General features: G+C 41.4%; 1 protein-coding gene across 4 annotated transcripts in view; it reads left to right on the top strand.

Annotated features, from left to right (window-relative positions):
• The window catches only part of STON2 (stonin 2), a 69,256-nt gene that overhangs the window by 16,839 nt on the left and 35,876 nt on the right, over positions 1-16,541 (top strand). For all 4 annotated transcript variants that reach the window (XM_061367549.1, XM_061367548.1, XM_061367550.1 and 1 more), the window contains one exon: positions 5,613-5,810. In XM_061367549.1, coding sequence (XP_061223533.1) covers positions 5,613-5,810 — 198 coding nt within the window. The remainder of the gene's footprint in view (positions 1-5,612; positions 5,811-16,541) is intronic.

The following is a 16,541-nucleotide window of genomic DNA, read 5'->3' as shown; positions in this document are numbered from 1 at the left end:
GAGAATTGCAAAGACAACCAAAGTTGACTGTACTTCCAAGACTGCGTGCACTTTTCAAATGTAGAAGTTTGTTCTGACACACTTCAAATGTGCATGCAAAGCCTCTGGCTTGCCTTCTCAGGTTATGCTAACTGATATGGCTATATAAGCTTCCAGCTTTCGTGTATGAACAAACTTCTGGCCCTCCATGCAGGAGGCTGTGGAGCAATTGCCCAAGTAAACATTAGTTTACTTTCTCATGTTTAATTTGAGATTCTCTCTTAATTCCACTTTGCTCCTGATATTTATTAAAGCAGCTTAAAAGAGTTACAGCTTTACTCTGATCACTGGGTCCATCAAATACTCCCCGTAATGTGAATAATGCTTCTGTCAGAAAACTTGGATTGGCAGCTTTGGGTTGGGTTATGGGTAAGACCCAGTAGTTTTCCATCTGCTCTTTTTATGTATGCTATAAACTAGTCTGAGACAGTGGTTAGACTTTTGTGCAGGAGAGGTGGGTGAATCTTCAGGAAAAAAGTTTCTGTTAAGTTTTGCTTAAGACCTTCCTATCTTTATTTGTTGGTTGTTGTTAGTTGTAAATGCTTACTGATCATGGTGGTGAGGAGAGAAGGAAGAGCACCAGTTAAGTGTAAACCTGTAAAACTGAGGTGGTCTCCCTCCGTATTATTTGATTTCATGGTTAGACGATCCTTACCCCTACTCATACAGCCACATACTTTTTCAAATGGAGCTGCTGGTTGCTCTGACACTGTGTTTCCTTCCTGATGTTGCAATATCCTTCTTGAATGGAAAACTCTAAAGTGCACCTTCTTATTAAACTTAAGAAGAAAACCCAACAAATTCTTTGCTCAGCCTAAATAAAGCCATAACAAAGAGACTTCCATAAAACCGATCTCATGGTGTATTACTTGATTTCCCATCCTAAAAGGGATATGATCCAGGCTTAGGCTTAGGATATATGTACTTGGCAAAACCACTGCCTCTTGGTTTGTGTTTTCAGTCACAGGGGACACTAGGTTGTAGGCAGAGGTCTAGGATATCCAAAAGAGGTGATGAGAGTGTATTTTCCAAAAACACTGTGGTTTTGAAGGCAGCATCCATTTGTGCTCCTGTAAAGGCTTGTCCCAAGTTATCCATGCCACTGGGGGGTATTTACACACAAATGTTTAGCATCTGACTGAGATTCGTGGAGGAGGATGGTTCCCCTGGCAGTCACTTCAGGAGGTACTCCATGTAATCCTTCTCCGAAAAGCCGTTATTCTTTAACTGTATAGAACCCCTAAGGAAGTGGTGTGGATATTTTAAAATCCTTCTTTGTGAGCTAGTTCCACTCCTGTTCTGGACCCTGTATTATAAACAGCCTGGACACTGCAGCTGACAGCCTTTAAAGGGAAGGTCATGGGGCAGAAGAGATCACAGGTGTTTGCTTCTAGCCCACTACTCTGAGCTATGAGGGGCATTTGACAGCAAGAGGTAGGATAAACCTCAGCCTTCAGTTGTTCTCAGTTAATCTGCAGGTCACGTCTTCTTTCTATGGGCGGCAGCAAAGCTGGAGACTGTTTTATAACCAGGATATGCTGACAGGCTCCGTGGAAACCCTGTGGTGACAGCAATTACTCATTTCTAGTAGCAAACAGCCCACATAAGAACAATAGCAAATAGCCAGATGGGCGGGGGGGGAAGGAGTGTAAAGGCCAAGTATGGACAGATGGATTGGTGTGAGAAGGATGGAGACGTTTGAAATCTGTTTCCTGTGCAGGCAGCTGTGAAGAGCAACGTCGTGAAGGTTCAGCACCCCTGGCCACATTCCTGTCCCAGTTCCAGTGCTGTTAGGAAGTTGTCTGTCTGTCCATGCAGAAGCAGCTGCACAGCTGACTAGATAATTGCCCAGGCTGATGGCCAGGCTGCCTGGAAACACATTTTGAGAAGGGCTTGTGATGTGGCATTTCCAGAGTGCCATGAGAACGGGGAGGATGTGCCCTAGGAGGGAGAGATGCTGTCAGACCTTAGGGCTATGGAATTTTTGCACATGTTCCCCTGGAAGCAATTTTTTATCCCAAAGTGCTCAGAGTCTGAAAAAATAGTAATTTAAAGATAACAGTCACGTAGTGGTTGTCATATAGGAAATACACTTAAAACCAAGGCTGATGCTGGACCCTTGTTGTCCTGGGAAAAGTGAAGACACAACTGGGGGAGCAGAAATTAGGGGGACTGATAGCAAGAAACAAGGTTGAAAACACAGGCAAAGAGTTCAGTAGGTGGGAAGAACACTCAAAACCTGAGATATAGAAATGAAAAGCACCCATTGTGAGTTTCTTAGTGGAAATTATCTTTAAGACATTGTTGTAAACCATTCTACTAGGTTCAGGCAGACTAAATGCTAGGCAAAATCTTTCTTTCAAAATATTTCTGCTTTTCAGGTTTATGCATAGACAGCTCACAGTTGCCAAATCTAGGGAGGTTTCTCCCTGGGAAGCAGTAACTCTTGGGCAAAGCCACAGAAATATTTACTTGCAGAAATGATGCATTGTGGCACCTTCTTCCCCTTTTACTTCTGCTGGGGAAAGTCAAAATTTGATTTTTCTCATGGTTACTATCAGGCTAGTCAAATTGATACTGCAAAAGTGAAAAATGAGAGTTTTAGGCTCACCGAAATGCTTGCATCACAAACATGACACAATCTGTAAATGATCACAGCCAGCTGGTGACACGACATTTGCATTTGTTACACAATGGGCCTCCAGCTCTCAATTTCGTATTCTATTGGTGTTAGCTCTGTGCTCTTAAATTCAATGAGGTATTCAGTAAAGGACCAAAACTAGAGCAAGGCAAGATCTGTTACATCATCTGATTCACACGCCACACACACACCACCCCCCACTTCTTCCAAGAGCTTTGTCTACTTTTAAATGGCTCAAGTAACTTGGGCTCCTACCATGTCCCTGGAGAGGCTATCCCACACTAAGGCAAATCTCAATTTAACCATCTAGTGCTGTTCTGTATGCAAATAGGAAGTACATGCAACACAAGATAAGCTGCCTAAAACTAGACCAGCTCTGATGCTGTCCTAAAATCAGAAAATCTGAGGTGCTGTATGGTAGGAAAGGAATGGATGCTAACAAGGTTGATTGTAATACAGTGTAGGGATCAAGGAGCGAGTCCTCAAAACATCAAAGAAGAATGAATGCTTGCAGGTAAATCTGCATGCTAAAAGCCAATCCATCATATTAGGAACAAACATGTCAAGAAAACTAAAATGCACATAGAAGCAAACGTTTCTCAGTTTGAAATGAATCAATGAGTTAATTTTTAGTATCCTATGAATGCTACAGGATTTGCATATTAGGGGAAGTTCTGGCACTGGTCTTTCATTGTAAACTGATTTCCAAGAAATTTCTGCAGCTGAAAGGCTGTGAATCTGCATCTATTGACATCAGAGACCAGACTCCAACTTTCTAGGAAAAAAGTCCTACTTCATTTATGAGTTTGGTTTCAGTGCTTCCAGGAATTTGAAGAGCAGCAGGAGCATCTGAAGAGGGACGTAAACGTGTAGAAGTTTACTTTTGCTTGTCTTACTCTTTGAGATTGATAGATTGTCGTTTGGCTCAGCATAGGGGAAAATGCACTTTTACTAGTTCCAGAGGTTAGTGTTGGGGGAACCTTGAACAGTCACAGGTGGAAGCTGACTATAGTAATATTTTAAAGAATATCTGTTGCAGGAAAGCTCTCTGTGGTTACGGTTTTCCAAAGTACAAGTCTCATTCTTTAGAAAGATCAAATAATCATATTCTTCCAAAGTGGCACAACTTATCTGGAATAACTTTAATTTTCCCTTATATAGAAATATTCTGCAACAGTATTACAGTCAGTCTCCCTCTCAGACAAAAATTGTTTTTTGGAAAGCACATCAAGTTGACAGTATATGAGGTATGAAATCTTGCATGCTTCTAAATTAGCTTATGGTTTTCATATTGCTGTGTCTGTCTTTAAGAAATGCTAAAAGTCTAAGATCTTTTTTATAAAATAATTCCACAATTTCTAGTGTTCCATGTAGAAAACATAGTTGAAATCCCTGGCTCTTGCTCTTTTCAGCTGGTCCTCTATGCCCAAATAAAGCACTCTGACAAAGCAATTTCAGGTGAACTTTTAAGGATGACTTTCAGATGCCTCATGCTATGTTTAACAAAAGGCCTGAGAGTGGAACTGACAGATCATAATCATACACTTGCCATTGTTTCTCTACAGGCATCAAACACAACACAGTGTAGAATTACTGAAAGGAGAAGTGGGGGGTTTTGGTCATGTCACTAACACAACAACTGTCAACATGTGCGGTAAGAAATCTGATCTCCTGACTTTCAGCTCCTCATCCTTAGGATGAGGATTCTACTTGGGAACAGCTCAGTACAGCTCACAGCTGTACAGATAAAATACATTAGTGCGTGCTTACCTGAGAATCACAGTGCACTTTTCAGCTGGCAAGGCAGGAAGCACTGTTTGGATATTCCCTCTGTGCACATAGCAAGGTTTCCATAGTGTCCCATCACACCACTTGGAAGGAGTAGAGAGAGAGAAATAATCTTTAACGTTATTTGCCATTTTCTTCCAAAGTATCTCTCAAAGTAATAAGGAATGAGGGTTGTTTATGTATTATATGCTGTGAAGAGAACCTCTGTGTCAGTAGTAGTTCTGTAACTACAAGATTCGGGTTGTGTTGAGATCTTTGTTGGTTTAAAAGCTAAGCATAGATGTACATAGTTATTATGCTGACACTGAATTAGGATTAGTCTCTACCAGTACACCTCTCCTTAGTTCAGTGAGACTGTTTTTACCACATCTTTTTTTATTTATTTATTTCCTCATTAGAGTCACCCATTGTTATGAACAGTTATGTGACATTGTGGGCAAAGAGTATGCAATGTAGAGAGTATACAATAGGAATTCATAGTAGTGGATGTATAAGATTGTGTTCTGAACTCTGGGTGATGGTTAGGCAGGACTGAAGTCTTTGACATGCAAGTGTGGCAAGTGAGTACAACAGGATGTTTGGCCTACACTGAGCAGAAATGTTATGCAGTTAATTCAGATTGCAGCACTCCATCCTGCATGTTCAGAAACAAAAGCCATTTCTAGTGTCCGTCAATAGGTCAATTTCAGTTTATTTTTATACTCTCCCCCCATGTGGAGCATTCCTGAGATGACAGCTACATTTGAGTGGGTGTCACAGATAGGGAATGCTTAATTACATTATTTATAAAAAGCCGTGGTACTATAAAAACTCCACTGTGTTGCACAACACAGATATTCAGATCTTAGCAGCAGCAGCAGAAACATGAAATCTTCTTGGTTTGAAAAGTCACAGCTTCTGCAGTAGTTGAACAACAGGAAAACGCACAGCAGCCAGCAGTATGGGATCTAAGGCAGACAACTGAGTAGTGCCAGAGGGTAACAGTGCAGGCACTAGTTAAGTTGCTGTGTGTTTGTTATAAAATAACTGTTGCTGTGGATGTTGGAATTTCTGTTTACAGAGTTTCGGTACACTGATATAGAGTGATCTTGGAAGATTGCCCTGTAGGTCTCTAACCAATACTTGTTTGTTTTCTGCAATCCAGTGTCTCCACCAAAAGCACCCAGTTGGACTTGCCCCTCCTCCAGCTCTTCTGAGAAGCAAGCACATGCCTCTGAGAGCAGCTGGACAACCAATTCTGAGGACACCAGCAGCCCAAGCATTGCTCCCTCCTACACAGATCTGCAGTCAATTAACACTGAGGACTTGGCCAGTGGAAGAACATCTGCAGCAGACTCAGCTGGTAAGAGAGAAGCCTTCAAGCTTCCATCTCAAATCTTTTTGATGCTACTCAAGCTCAGTGCTTAGCAGTGATCTACGGGGAATGGATCTGGAGCAGTACAAACTCCAATTCTCAAAAAAATCACATCTGGATTTGACACACCCCATAATATGTACAGGCTCCCAAACAGCCAAGTGTAATTATGTACCTGTTGGTGGACTTGAGTAAAATGTTGGAGCACTTCTGTTTTTCCCATTCCACTTAAGCTGATCTAAGGGCTGGTTCTCAGTATTTTGTGAGAGAAGCTGGATGCCATTCCTAAAATTCTATGCAGAAATTTTCTTAGCTTGGCAGTGTTTTCAGCTGAGGCAGGTCCACATGCCCCTCTCTTTCACAGAGTGCCAAGACATATATCCAGGCTGCTGGTTACATTCTTTGCGCTGTGCTTTGCACTGCTGCTATAAAGTAATGCAGAGACAGTGTAGGAGATGACAGAGGGTGGTTCAATAGTAGATTCAGATCATTTAAGGATCCTTTATCTGACCTTGTAGGGAACTATTCAGATGGTGTCCTGAATGTGGAAAAATGTGCTGCACGGCATTGTAGTTAATTGCTCCTCAGTTATCCTCTGGATGAGGAGAAATAGCGTGGTGTAGCCTGGGTCATGCAGCATTGGGATGACAGGAATTCCCGAATAACAAAGCAAACTTTCACAGAGCATAGAAAGAGCTGGCATGTCAGGACACAAATACACAGCTCCAGGAGGAAGCACCTGCAGTATGTTGGAAGCTGTTCACCCCAAGCTGAGGAAGGTCAGTAGCTACCCAGTTTGGTGATGAAAATTGATTCACTGGTGTCATGATGGCTCACACTTGAGATATTTAATGTGTTTTCTCTCGGTGAATGTCACAGTATGTGTGAAATAAGATCTGTTTTGAGAAAATGGATTTCCTAAGTCCCACTGAGGTCATACATCCCTTCCATAAGAAACATATACATACATCATGTGAAAATAGTATTATTTTATGGTTCAGTGAAACTGGGTTGGATGTCAAGGAAGGTTCATAAATAGCAGCATGGTAGGTACTGGCAGGGTGCTTAAGAGAAAGGATTTGTGGAGAAATAGTGTTTACTTTGGATAAGTAAAGACCTTTCTTTCTTTGAATAATAGTTACTACAGTCAGTCTGACCGTTTTTATTTTAGAATACTCTGCTAGTCTGTACCTCCAAGTTTGGAAAGCACTGGTAGAGAGACAGAATAGGCAAGCTATCATTGTGTGCCAGCTGTTTGGATGCCAGCGTGGGCATCAGTTCTGTTCTGATGAGCTCATGTCTATTAGGGTGAAAGGTAAGAATTTTCATTTGGAGCATGTGCAGGATATTGCTCTCTTGCTGATTTGTTATAAGTTGCCAAAAGGTGGATGTTGTCACTGGGGCTGTCTCCATGTGAGCAAGGGAAATGAGGGATGCCCAGCTCATATGACTTTGAATCATATGGAGAGATGAGAGGCAAAAGTGCTGCTGTATATCACTGACATACATACAGAATTATTTGCTATATAGGGCCAAAAGATAAGTTGATATTTAAATAGAAGCTTGGCGTGTAGCCTTCTTACTCCATTTTTTCCCCAGCCAGTCACAAACTGTTAACAAATTAGCAAAGCAGGTACAAAAAAAAAATTCCAATCACATACAGATTTTCAAAAGTAAAAAAGGTAGGTAATATAGGCAAGATGGCTGTGTCATCGGCTAAAACATAAGATACACTACCTTAGTGGTATAGGAACCTGAAGTGAGAAATACACTGAGTCTTCCTACCACCAGGTATGCAGTTTGCAAAAGAGAAGCATGAACAAAGCGCGTATGTTTGCTCCTGTTCGTGGGATGGCTCCCAGGCCACCCTGGAGGTGCCTGCTGGCATCGGGCAAGGTTTGTGGAGGTGAAGGAGCTGAGGACCTGCTGGCAGTTCTGGCTGCTTTTCTGTTGTTCACCCACCCTCACAGTGTGTAACTGGACAAAAATGCATAATCATGTTCTTCTTTCCAGAAATTCAGGTACTTAAACCTGACTTGATTCAAGCACTTGATTTGCATTTCTCTTCTCAAAAGACTCTCTGCCTCATTCTGGAGTGGAGTTTCATTGCCTTGATGCAGCCTTCAAATAACATGTGTTTTTTCCATGAAGGGAAAGAGAGGAATCCTTGTGCTCTACATGGTGGTGAAGTCACATTTCATGTTAACCAGTGTCTTGACACTAAGGTCAAGCTTGATGGAGGAGAACAAAATCTGTTTCATTTCACTGCTAAAAAATGCACTGGAAATAAAAAATCTAATTTTGATTTACTTAGATCAAAATTCTACTTAGACCTGACTCTATACCATTATGGGTTTAGTGTTGTTTCAAGTGAGAAAAGACTTGGTGAGAATAGCAAACTACTCAGTAGTCAGACACTGAGTAAAATAACTATTTTTAGCCCTGGTGAATTTTTATTACCTGAACAGCATAGAAGAGAATCCAGGATATTCTGTTCCATAATTTCACTACTTGTGTGTAATTTATTCTGCATGCAAAATGTATAAGCATCAGGCTGCCTGTCAAAGGTCAGGGCTTGGAGTTTGGTGTGGGAGCAGATGAAAGCCTGAGATGGGTCTGACTGCAGGCATGCACAGAGCCAAGTTCCATTGTTGAGAATGCACATATTGGTGTCCGGAGCTGGTAAGCTCCAAGCAGGTGAAATGGCTGGGAATCAACTTTCTCACAACTGACACAGAATTGAAATGTAAAACAATTCCATGGGCTTGAGCTTTATCTAGTGCATGTGTTTACATAAGATATGACCTAGGAGGTGATACCTGAGAAAGATGGTAGGGGCATGAATGATCCAAATCTGAGAGTTTATCCTCATTATGGGGGGGGACTGTAGAAAGCCTGCCCAGTGGTGGGGTCAGGATAAGCTCAGTGATGTCTTGTAAAGGCAGCAGAGTTCGCAGCGGTGAAGGTAAATATTACATAAGCAGACGTGAGAAAGATATGCTTTTCAAAGTGCAGCTAGAAGATGCTACACTTCTATTGCCTGTGCTGGTTTGAATTCTGGCATCAAGAAGGAATGTTATCTTTGTCATTGTCAGCATGGGGGGGGTATTTTGGCCTGCAGCAGCTAGCCAATAAATTTGGGTCAAGTAGTAGCAAATTGCCCGTTTAACATGAGCATATTTATATGGTTATAACAACAAGCACTTTACAGCAGCTGGGTTTTCACACTGTGCGTGAAGTTATATTAGGTGCTGGTGAAGTGGCCCATTGTCTCAGAGCTTCCTATCATGCATGGCCGTGTTGCTCAGCTTGGGTCAATGAGCATGGAAAAGAAGCAGAAACTTCTGGCATTTGTGCTGTACTCTGCAAGTTAAGTAACACAGGACATCTCTGTTACTGATTACAAGTATTTATTCATTCTGAAGCAGATGCCTGTCTCAGCTTTCAAAAAAGGCCAAGTATCTACATGTCAGAGGAGCAAGGGATAGGCCTTCTTGTAGCTGTGATTATAGCTTTGGAAGCACAGGGATCTGGTGTGAGGTTGTGCACAAATACCTTACAGGTTGATTTGGATTTCTGCATTTCACCATTCATTCTAAAATAATGTTTATTTATCTAGTTTTAGTAGAATATATGAGTTATCTATATTATATAATAATGCTCTGTGTGTTTGTATGTGTATCAAAAGCTGATTAACTTTGTAGTTGTAAGTTCCCTGATAGCTATTTTAGGTGTGTTGTTGCTAGTTCTGTTGTTGTTTCTGTTGTGATTTGTATCTTAGCAGAGCTGCAGCTACACCGTGTTTGATGCTGATGGCTCAGTTTGCTGACCAGTTGTTCTGTTGGCATTCTTCTGAAGCTCTGGGACTACTGGGATACTGAGGAAATCATTTTGTTATTATTTTCTGAGAACATTTGCATTTTTGGAGATAGAAGGTTGCATGTGTGACCCCTAACTGCTCAAAATCCAGAAAGTTAATAAATAGCACAAGGAATTAATTCTGAGAATGTTGTTGTTTTCAAAGTAAATTGCGTGGTTTAAGGGGGTTCTGCTGCTTCTATTTTAAAGCTTGGAGATTACAGTTCTGACAGGCTTGGCTCCAGCTATTTCTTTGAGGTAATGGAGGGCAAGTACTAATTTTCAAACGTTTTCCCAGTGCTTTTCTGCAGAAGTTCTCTTACAAATAGGATTTTTTTTTCTGTCACTGTAGCCAGCTACATACTGAGCCCTGTCTGATGACTGCAAGAATGGTGTTCTGTAGGTTTCAAACAAGCAACTTTGAACAGATTATACAGCTGTACAATGTATTTGCACTGAAGGCCAGAAGCAAGCTGCATCTGAAGATATTCCATGTTAATTACCAAAAGGGAAAAGGGGGAAAAAGCATTTGCTGACGGTTACCACCTTTCTCCCAGAACTGCACTCTAGTTATGCTGTGTAACTATTAACCAACTTGTTCTGGTCTCCCAGTCCCAGACACATGAAAACATTTGTATGTGTGAGCCTGCCAAAGGCAGCTGGACAGTCTGCAGAGGGGAGCATGAAACCTTTGCTTCAAGGAGCAGGAGACCCTAGATTAACATGAGCAAATAGCAGCTAACGTGTTCTTGCACAACGCCAACCTGGGAGGGCTAAATTCGACATCAGAGGCAGAGGGTGTTGTTTTTTTTTTCATCCTTATGTCCAGTATTCTCCACCAGCTAGCAATTCAGGAGTCTTATATCATAGTAGTTGTCCCATATTTTTCTAAAGGCATTTCTAACTTCTTTAGGGTTAGTGCATCACTAGGGCAGAACTGGGAAGCTAGGTCTAGATAATTCATAGCAATAGAAAAGTTTTGATCCCGACTCAGACCTGTGTACTGGAAATCAGCTGTTCTTCGACACTTCATGGCCACTCTGAGAAATCAACAGTATTCCGGTGACCTCTGCAGCAGTGTTGAATCATCATCCCTGTTTTGCAGTGGGGGAGCTTGGAGCTCAGTTGTGTAGGCTGGACCTACGTGAAGTAGAAATGGTCTTTGCTGTATAGTCTGTCCATCTTGCCCTCTGAGGCAGCTGAAGACTGCAGGTATAAACCATGAACCAGAGTCACTCTCAGTCCCTCCTTATGGCAGGAAGAAAAGGCACAGAAAATCTGTCAGGAGGAGGGTAGAAGTGTTAGAATGAGGGAATAGCAGGTACAATAATAAGCAAAAGGGGTTTTCTATCTATTTAGTACAGAGGATTACAAACTAAGCTTGGTTGGCAGTAATCTGATCCATACACTTTAAGGTCAGAAGCAAGGCCTATGATATCATTATTATCATCTAATCTGGCCTTCTGCAGGTCTCGGGCCAAAGAGCCTCACCCAGTCATTTCTGCATCAAACCCATAACTTCAGTTTGAGATATAGCATATCCTGAGCAAATATGTCCATAGTATTTTTCTGATTTAACGTTAGCTGCAGCAAAATTTGCCCCTGTTCAGCAATCTCCAACCCTTTGAAACTTCAGTTTTGAAAAGGACTGTCCTAGTGCTAATACTCAAAGCAGAATTGAGATATCGCTGCCAGCTCTTGTGTGCTCAGCTGAGGCTAAATGAAGTCTCCTAACCTTGAAAGGTTCAGTATCTGCCTCGTCTGTGCCCCAGAAAACAACACTGATTAGTTACCTTCCTTATTACCCTGCCTCCTAAGGGAGAGTGATTAAAGGTGCTGTAGGACTGTCAGGTTCGTGCTTTTTCTTCAGGAATGATGAAGAATTTCAGGGGATAGGAAGGGGATATAACGTCGTTCTAATAACTAGAAAGGAGTTAGAAAAAAGCTCAAAGGGGTCTGATCCTTCTAATTCCTGCTAGGCTGAGTCTTAACCTGCTCAATCCTGTGAGTTTAACAGGTCTTCCTTGCTCCACCACATACTGAGACCACCAGGTGAAGAGTGTAAAGTGTGATAAAGGAAGAGGTAAAGTGTGAGAGGAGAAAGAGGTAACATGAAAGAACTGGGTCTGATTTTCAGTATTGCTTATAAATGTTTTAATTAAAAACATTTTTATTTTAAAAATACTTGTTTTCTAAATATTGTAATTTTGCTGTTTAATCAAGTGTTTTCTTGCCTGCATCAAAGCACAGAGTCAGCTCTGATGTCATCTGTGTCCATTGGACCTGTGCTGCAGACAACTAAAGGTTCAGGTGCTGAGTCTTCTCCTTATGGCTATTCTGAAGTACAGGCTACAGTAACTGGATTTGTAGCAGGGTTATTCATTGTTATAAAAGAGCCAAGTGCGGAGCCTATGTGGTGGTCTTGATGAATTTCACTCTTTTGACACCTATTCACTGATGGTTTTCTATAGTCAAATCAGCTGAAAAGAAAGCAAACGGAATTCCAGCCCCAGTCATGGGACTGACGTGCTGATCTCCCTTTATGTAGGCAGTATCCTGAGAAAATAGATGGGGTTAGATGCCTTGCAGTTTGTCTCATGCCACTGAGGCAGACTAGGTGGTTTGAAGCCCTCTATTTGTGTTTGTAAGGCTGTGATTCCTCAGCCATGGTGTTTACATTGGCTGCAGTTGCTGTTTAATGCAGTGCAGAAAGCCACATACCTATGTGATAAGCCAGAGAGGAGTTCAGTAGGAGATTTTGCAGCTGGGCAGGACATTTCAGTTTGAAGCTTAATTGGAGATTGAGCACTTAAGTGCAGTGACTATTTGTGATTGCCCTGTTGAAAGAAGAAAGACTAGGTTTGTTTTGAGCAATACTGCAGGAAGTTAAAGAGCTTCTGAATGAAGGAAGAGCACCAAGGCACCGCATATCCAGCTCTTTCGAAGTGGCAATCTTCAGAGTCATTATCTCACCATTTGCTTTCAGTTCCTGGTAACATGCTGCCATACCAATGACAGGAAGAAAAAATGATTTATAGTGGTATCTAGTGGTGGTGCAGCATTGTCCCAGCTTTGTGCCACATGGTGATATAGCTGGTGCTCCACAGAGCTGGATGCACCCCAGAGAACCTGATTCTGCAGCTTACAAACAATGGGGTTCACCAGATGGAGAAATTACCACCTGAGGACTGCGTTTTCCATTGTCAATTCTACATGGCAGAGAAGTAAGCAGGCTTTCAGCAGTAGTACTAATTAACAGGAGCTGTAAATCATTTCATGTTCTCTTAATTAGAATTTCCTGTCTGAATACCAAGGGGTTGAATAGAATTGGCAGTGTAAAACAGCAGGGGAAAAGGCAGGCAGGAGCAGACAGCAAGTAAGAATGAGAAATTTCATGATACCCAAATGCATGGAATTGCTTATTTCTCACTTACTATGATGTCATCTGCAATTTAAGAAAAGCTCAGGGGACCACTGGACTACACAGCACAAGAACTGGAAGTAAGGATGAATGCCTTTAGGGGATCAGTTACAGTCATCCTCTCAAAGAACAGTGTATGATAAAATGGGGAGCAGGTTTGTTAAAAACAAGAAGAATGTATGAATCATTTAAGCAAAACTTCCAGCTTCTGAGTTGGCAGTTTATGTTTTCTGGCTGCTTAGAAACTTTTTATGATTATTTTTGATGTCCATTTTTGTTGAAACTTCTGCCTCTTTTATTCTTTTTTTTCCAGCCCCAATGCTAGGGAAAAAGAAATGAACAGAGTTGGATGAGAGTACTGTAGGGAGATCGCTGATTCTCAGCATCTCTGTTTGCTAGCTGATCTACCCTTGATCAAACCAAATAATGCCGGAGCACGTATAAGACATGAATCTTGCATAATGAGCTTGTTCATCTGTTATTAGAAGAAATTTGGTCTTAATTGCCCTTATGTTTGACAGATGAGACTGAAATCCTCTGCCTAATCTTAGAACAGATATAAACTGGTATTTGCATTATGGCCATGCTTGTTATACAAGATGAAGAGGAGACTTTACACTACTTTCTTCATTCTGATCTTGGTTACCAAAAATAAGGGTTGTGATTCAGCATTTTGTGACATGAAAGCCAGTCTAATTTACTTGTTGTAAACTCCCTACTAGTATTGCAGTAAATGTTGTGGAGACTGATTTGAACTATTAACTTAGGATTCAGTATTTAAAACCTATTTAAAGCGCTCAGCACCTATCATGCAGGAGCCCACATCTGGGTTTGGCATCTAACACTGCTTCCAAAACACTCAGGTCTCAGCTGCCCCTACTATGGTGTGGCAAGATTTTCAAATAGGTGTGGTTCAGTTGCCCCTCTCCAAACCTATTCATTTAGTTTAGTGCCTAAAAGGAGAGTAGAGATCCAGTCAATATATGACCTTTAGCTCTGCACATGACAGGCTTTGTGGAAATTATGCCATTTGAGTGCAAACTTTAGTCACCAATTTGTTGAAGCTGGTATATTTTCACATGCAGGCATTTCAGAAAGCTTTAAATATGATTTACTTCAGATGATAGTAATGGAAGCTATTTCCCAGGATACCGGTGTAAATGTATTCATGACTACTTCCTATCCACATGCTCCTTTGCCAATATTGTCTTTCAAATGGCTTTTTGCCCTCTGCAATGTAAGCCCTTTAATATATTTATACAGTGTGATTATCTCTCTCTCTGTTTTCATTTGCTAAACTGAATGGGACAAGTTTTTTAGTATTCTGGTTCTCTCCTCCCCATCTTAGCAAGCTCTTTTCATTTCATGTTCCTGTTTGAATTAATCTTTCTTGGATGTGGTGACCAAAAGTGTGCATAGGCTGAGATCACACCATAACCTGATATCAAGATATTACTGTATCCCCATCTTCTGCAATTTTCTTCTTGATACACCCCAGCATCTTCTTTCATTTTATGCTGGTGCATGAGGCAAGTACCGTTTTGCTATATTCAGATTGTCTGTCTATATCCTAGATCACTTTCATACATAATTGAAGAGTTCTTTCATTATAACAGATGTATCTGCCCTGAAATGCCTGATCGTAAACTTTGTATTGTTAAATTTAATCTCATGTCTCTTACTCTAGTCCTCATGATGAACTACTCCTTTCAGTATGATGTTCAAAGCTTCCTTTATATGCCCAGTTCCTCATAATTGTGTGCATTCAGCACACCCTTAGCATGTTCATTTCTGTGCCATGATCATTCTTTAAAAATATGGATAAATATAGTCTTAATCATGTAGCCTTAATCAAAAAATTGTACTTGTGTCTGCTGTGGCCTAATATTTCTCTTAAAACTCAATGGCCATCTTCCTTTTAGCTTGGTTTTTACTTCTGTCTTAATATTGGTATTGGTCTCTGTTCTAACTCCTTCACAGGTGGCACCATATTAAATGCTTTTTCTAATACAGACAGGCTTTTTTTTTTTTTTCCTAGATCTGTTGTCAATGAAATCTGTTAGGTTTGGTTGGAACAAACTGCCTCTTTTAAAGCTGGCTTCCATCCCCTTTTTTATCTTCTGCTTTTCACTTTTCCGTTCCAAAGTCTTGCATAATATTGTGGTCAGATTCAATCTTGTATTTTTTGAAGTAATTTTTACCCCTCATTAATAGAGTTACATTATGTGCTCTTCTCCAGTTGTGTGGTACCATCCCCATCTCAACCGATCCCTTTAAAGTCCTTGTGATGAAAACTGTAATTACACCTATCAGGAAGGGAGCTTACCAGACCTCCTGATCTGAGCATAGTAACCTCTCCAGAATGTTTTCCTGCCTCATTAATGTTAATTTGCATTTCCACTCCCTCCTTTTTGTTATCTAGCCTGCCTCCTGTGCACTTATCACTACATTCTGTATCATTATTCTTATTAAAGAGCAGTGGCAAAGTATTCATTAGCTTTGGCACAGTGTCTGGATGTGTTGATGTTTAATTATCACCACAGCCCCGCTTCCTTGCTCTTTCTATATGCATATATGAGGTTTGCTTTAGCTGCAGTATGTAATATTACCACCAGAGATTAATTCTGAGAAAGTTAGGCCTCATTGAGACCTGGCTTTCAAGGGTTCACTAGTCCTGTGTTGGCTTTGTTGAGCTTTTATCTTCAGTAAGAGTAGGGAAGAATCAAACAGTGAGACTGACAAAATAAATAATCTCTGTAAGAAAGAGAAATATCCCTCCTTTTGGTGCCTTAATGTTAGTCCAGGAATGAAGCTAAACCTGCTTTGAAAATCAAAATATTAGAGTAGGATCCTTTCCTGTTAGGTTTACATGCTGATTAGAGCATGCATAACTAAACTAACATTTGGGAGTGAAGGGAAGAAGTGAATCTTCAGCATTCACAGTGGCACAACTGTATTGCCACATGCTGTGCACTCTGGTCAGGTAGAGAACATGAGGAGAGGAGCTGGAGCTGGGCAGGAGTGTCCAGTAGTGAGGAGAGGCACCCTGTGCAGATGAGGAGTCTGATGTGCCAGCAAGCTGTGGATGTGGTCAGGAGTCCCTTTTCACTCTTTCTCTGTTTCTTATCCCCTCCTGCTTCACCATGCCTGAGGATACAGGACCTGTCTCTGCAGCATCCCATGCTTGGCTCCACATAGTAGGGTGTGGGAGCAGGAGAGGAGTTGGGCCAGGGTCTGTTTCCACTGCAGGGAGGGGAGAAGCAAGGCTAACAAAGATGAGAGAAACAGGAACCAGAGGCTTTCTGGTCCTCCTGCTGTTAAGAATGTGGGAACTGCAGTTTGCAGGAGAACTTTCCACATCTTAGGCAGGACTGGGGCAAGCACCAGAGGTCTGTGGCAGGTCAGCATCAGCCGGGGGAGGCAGAGCAAACAGCATCTGT

This window comes from Neopsephotus bourkii, unplaced genomic scaffold, assembly GCF_033783945.1.
Source record: "Neopsephotus bourkii isolate Nb327-2 ecotype Australia unplaced genomic scaffold, CSIRO-AGI_Nbou_v1 NB_1376, whole genome shotgun sequence".
NCBI lineage: Eukaryota > Metazoa > Chordata > Aves > Psittaciformes > Psittacidae > Neopsephotus > Neopsephotus bourkii.
This window is presented reverse-complemented; position numbering and strand designations above follow the sequence as displayed.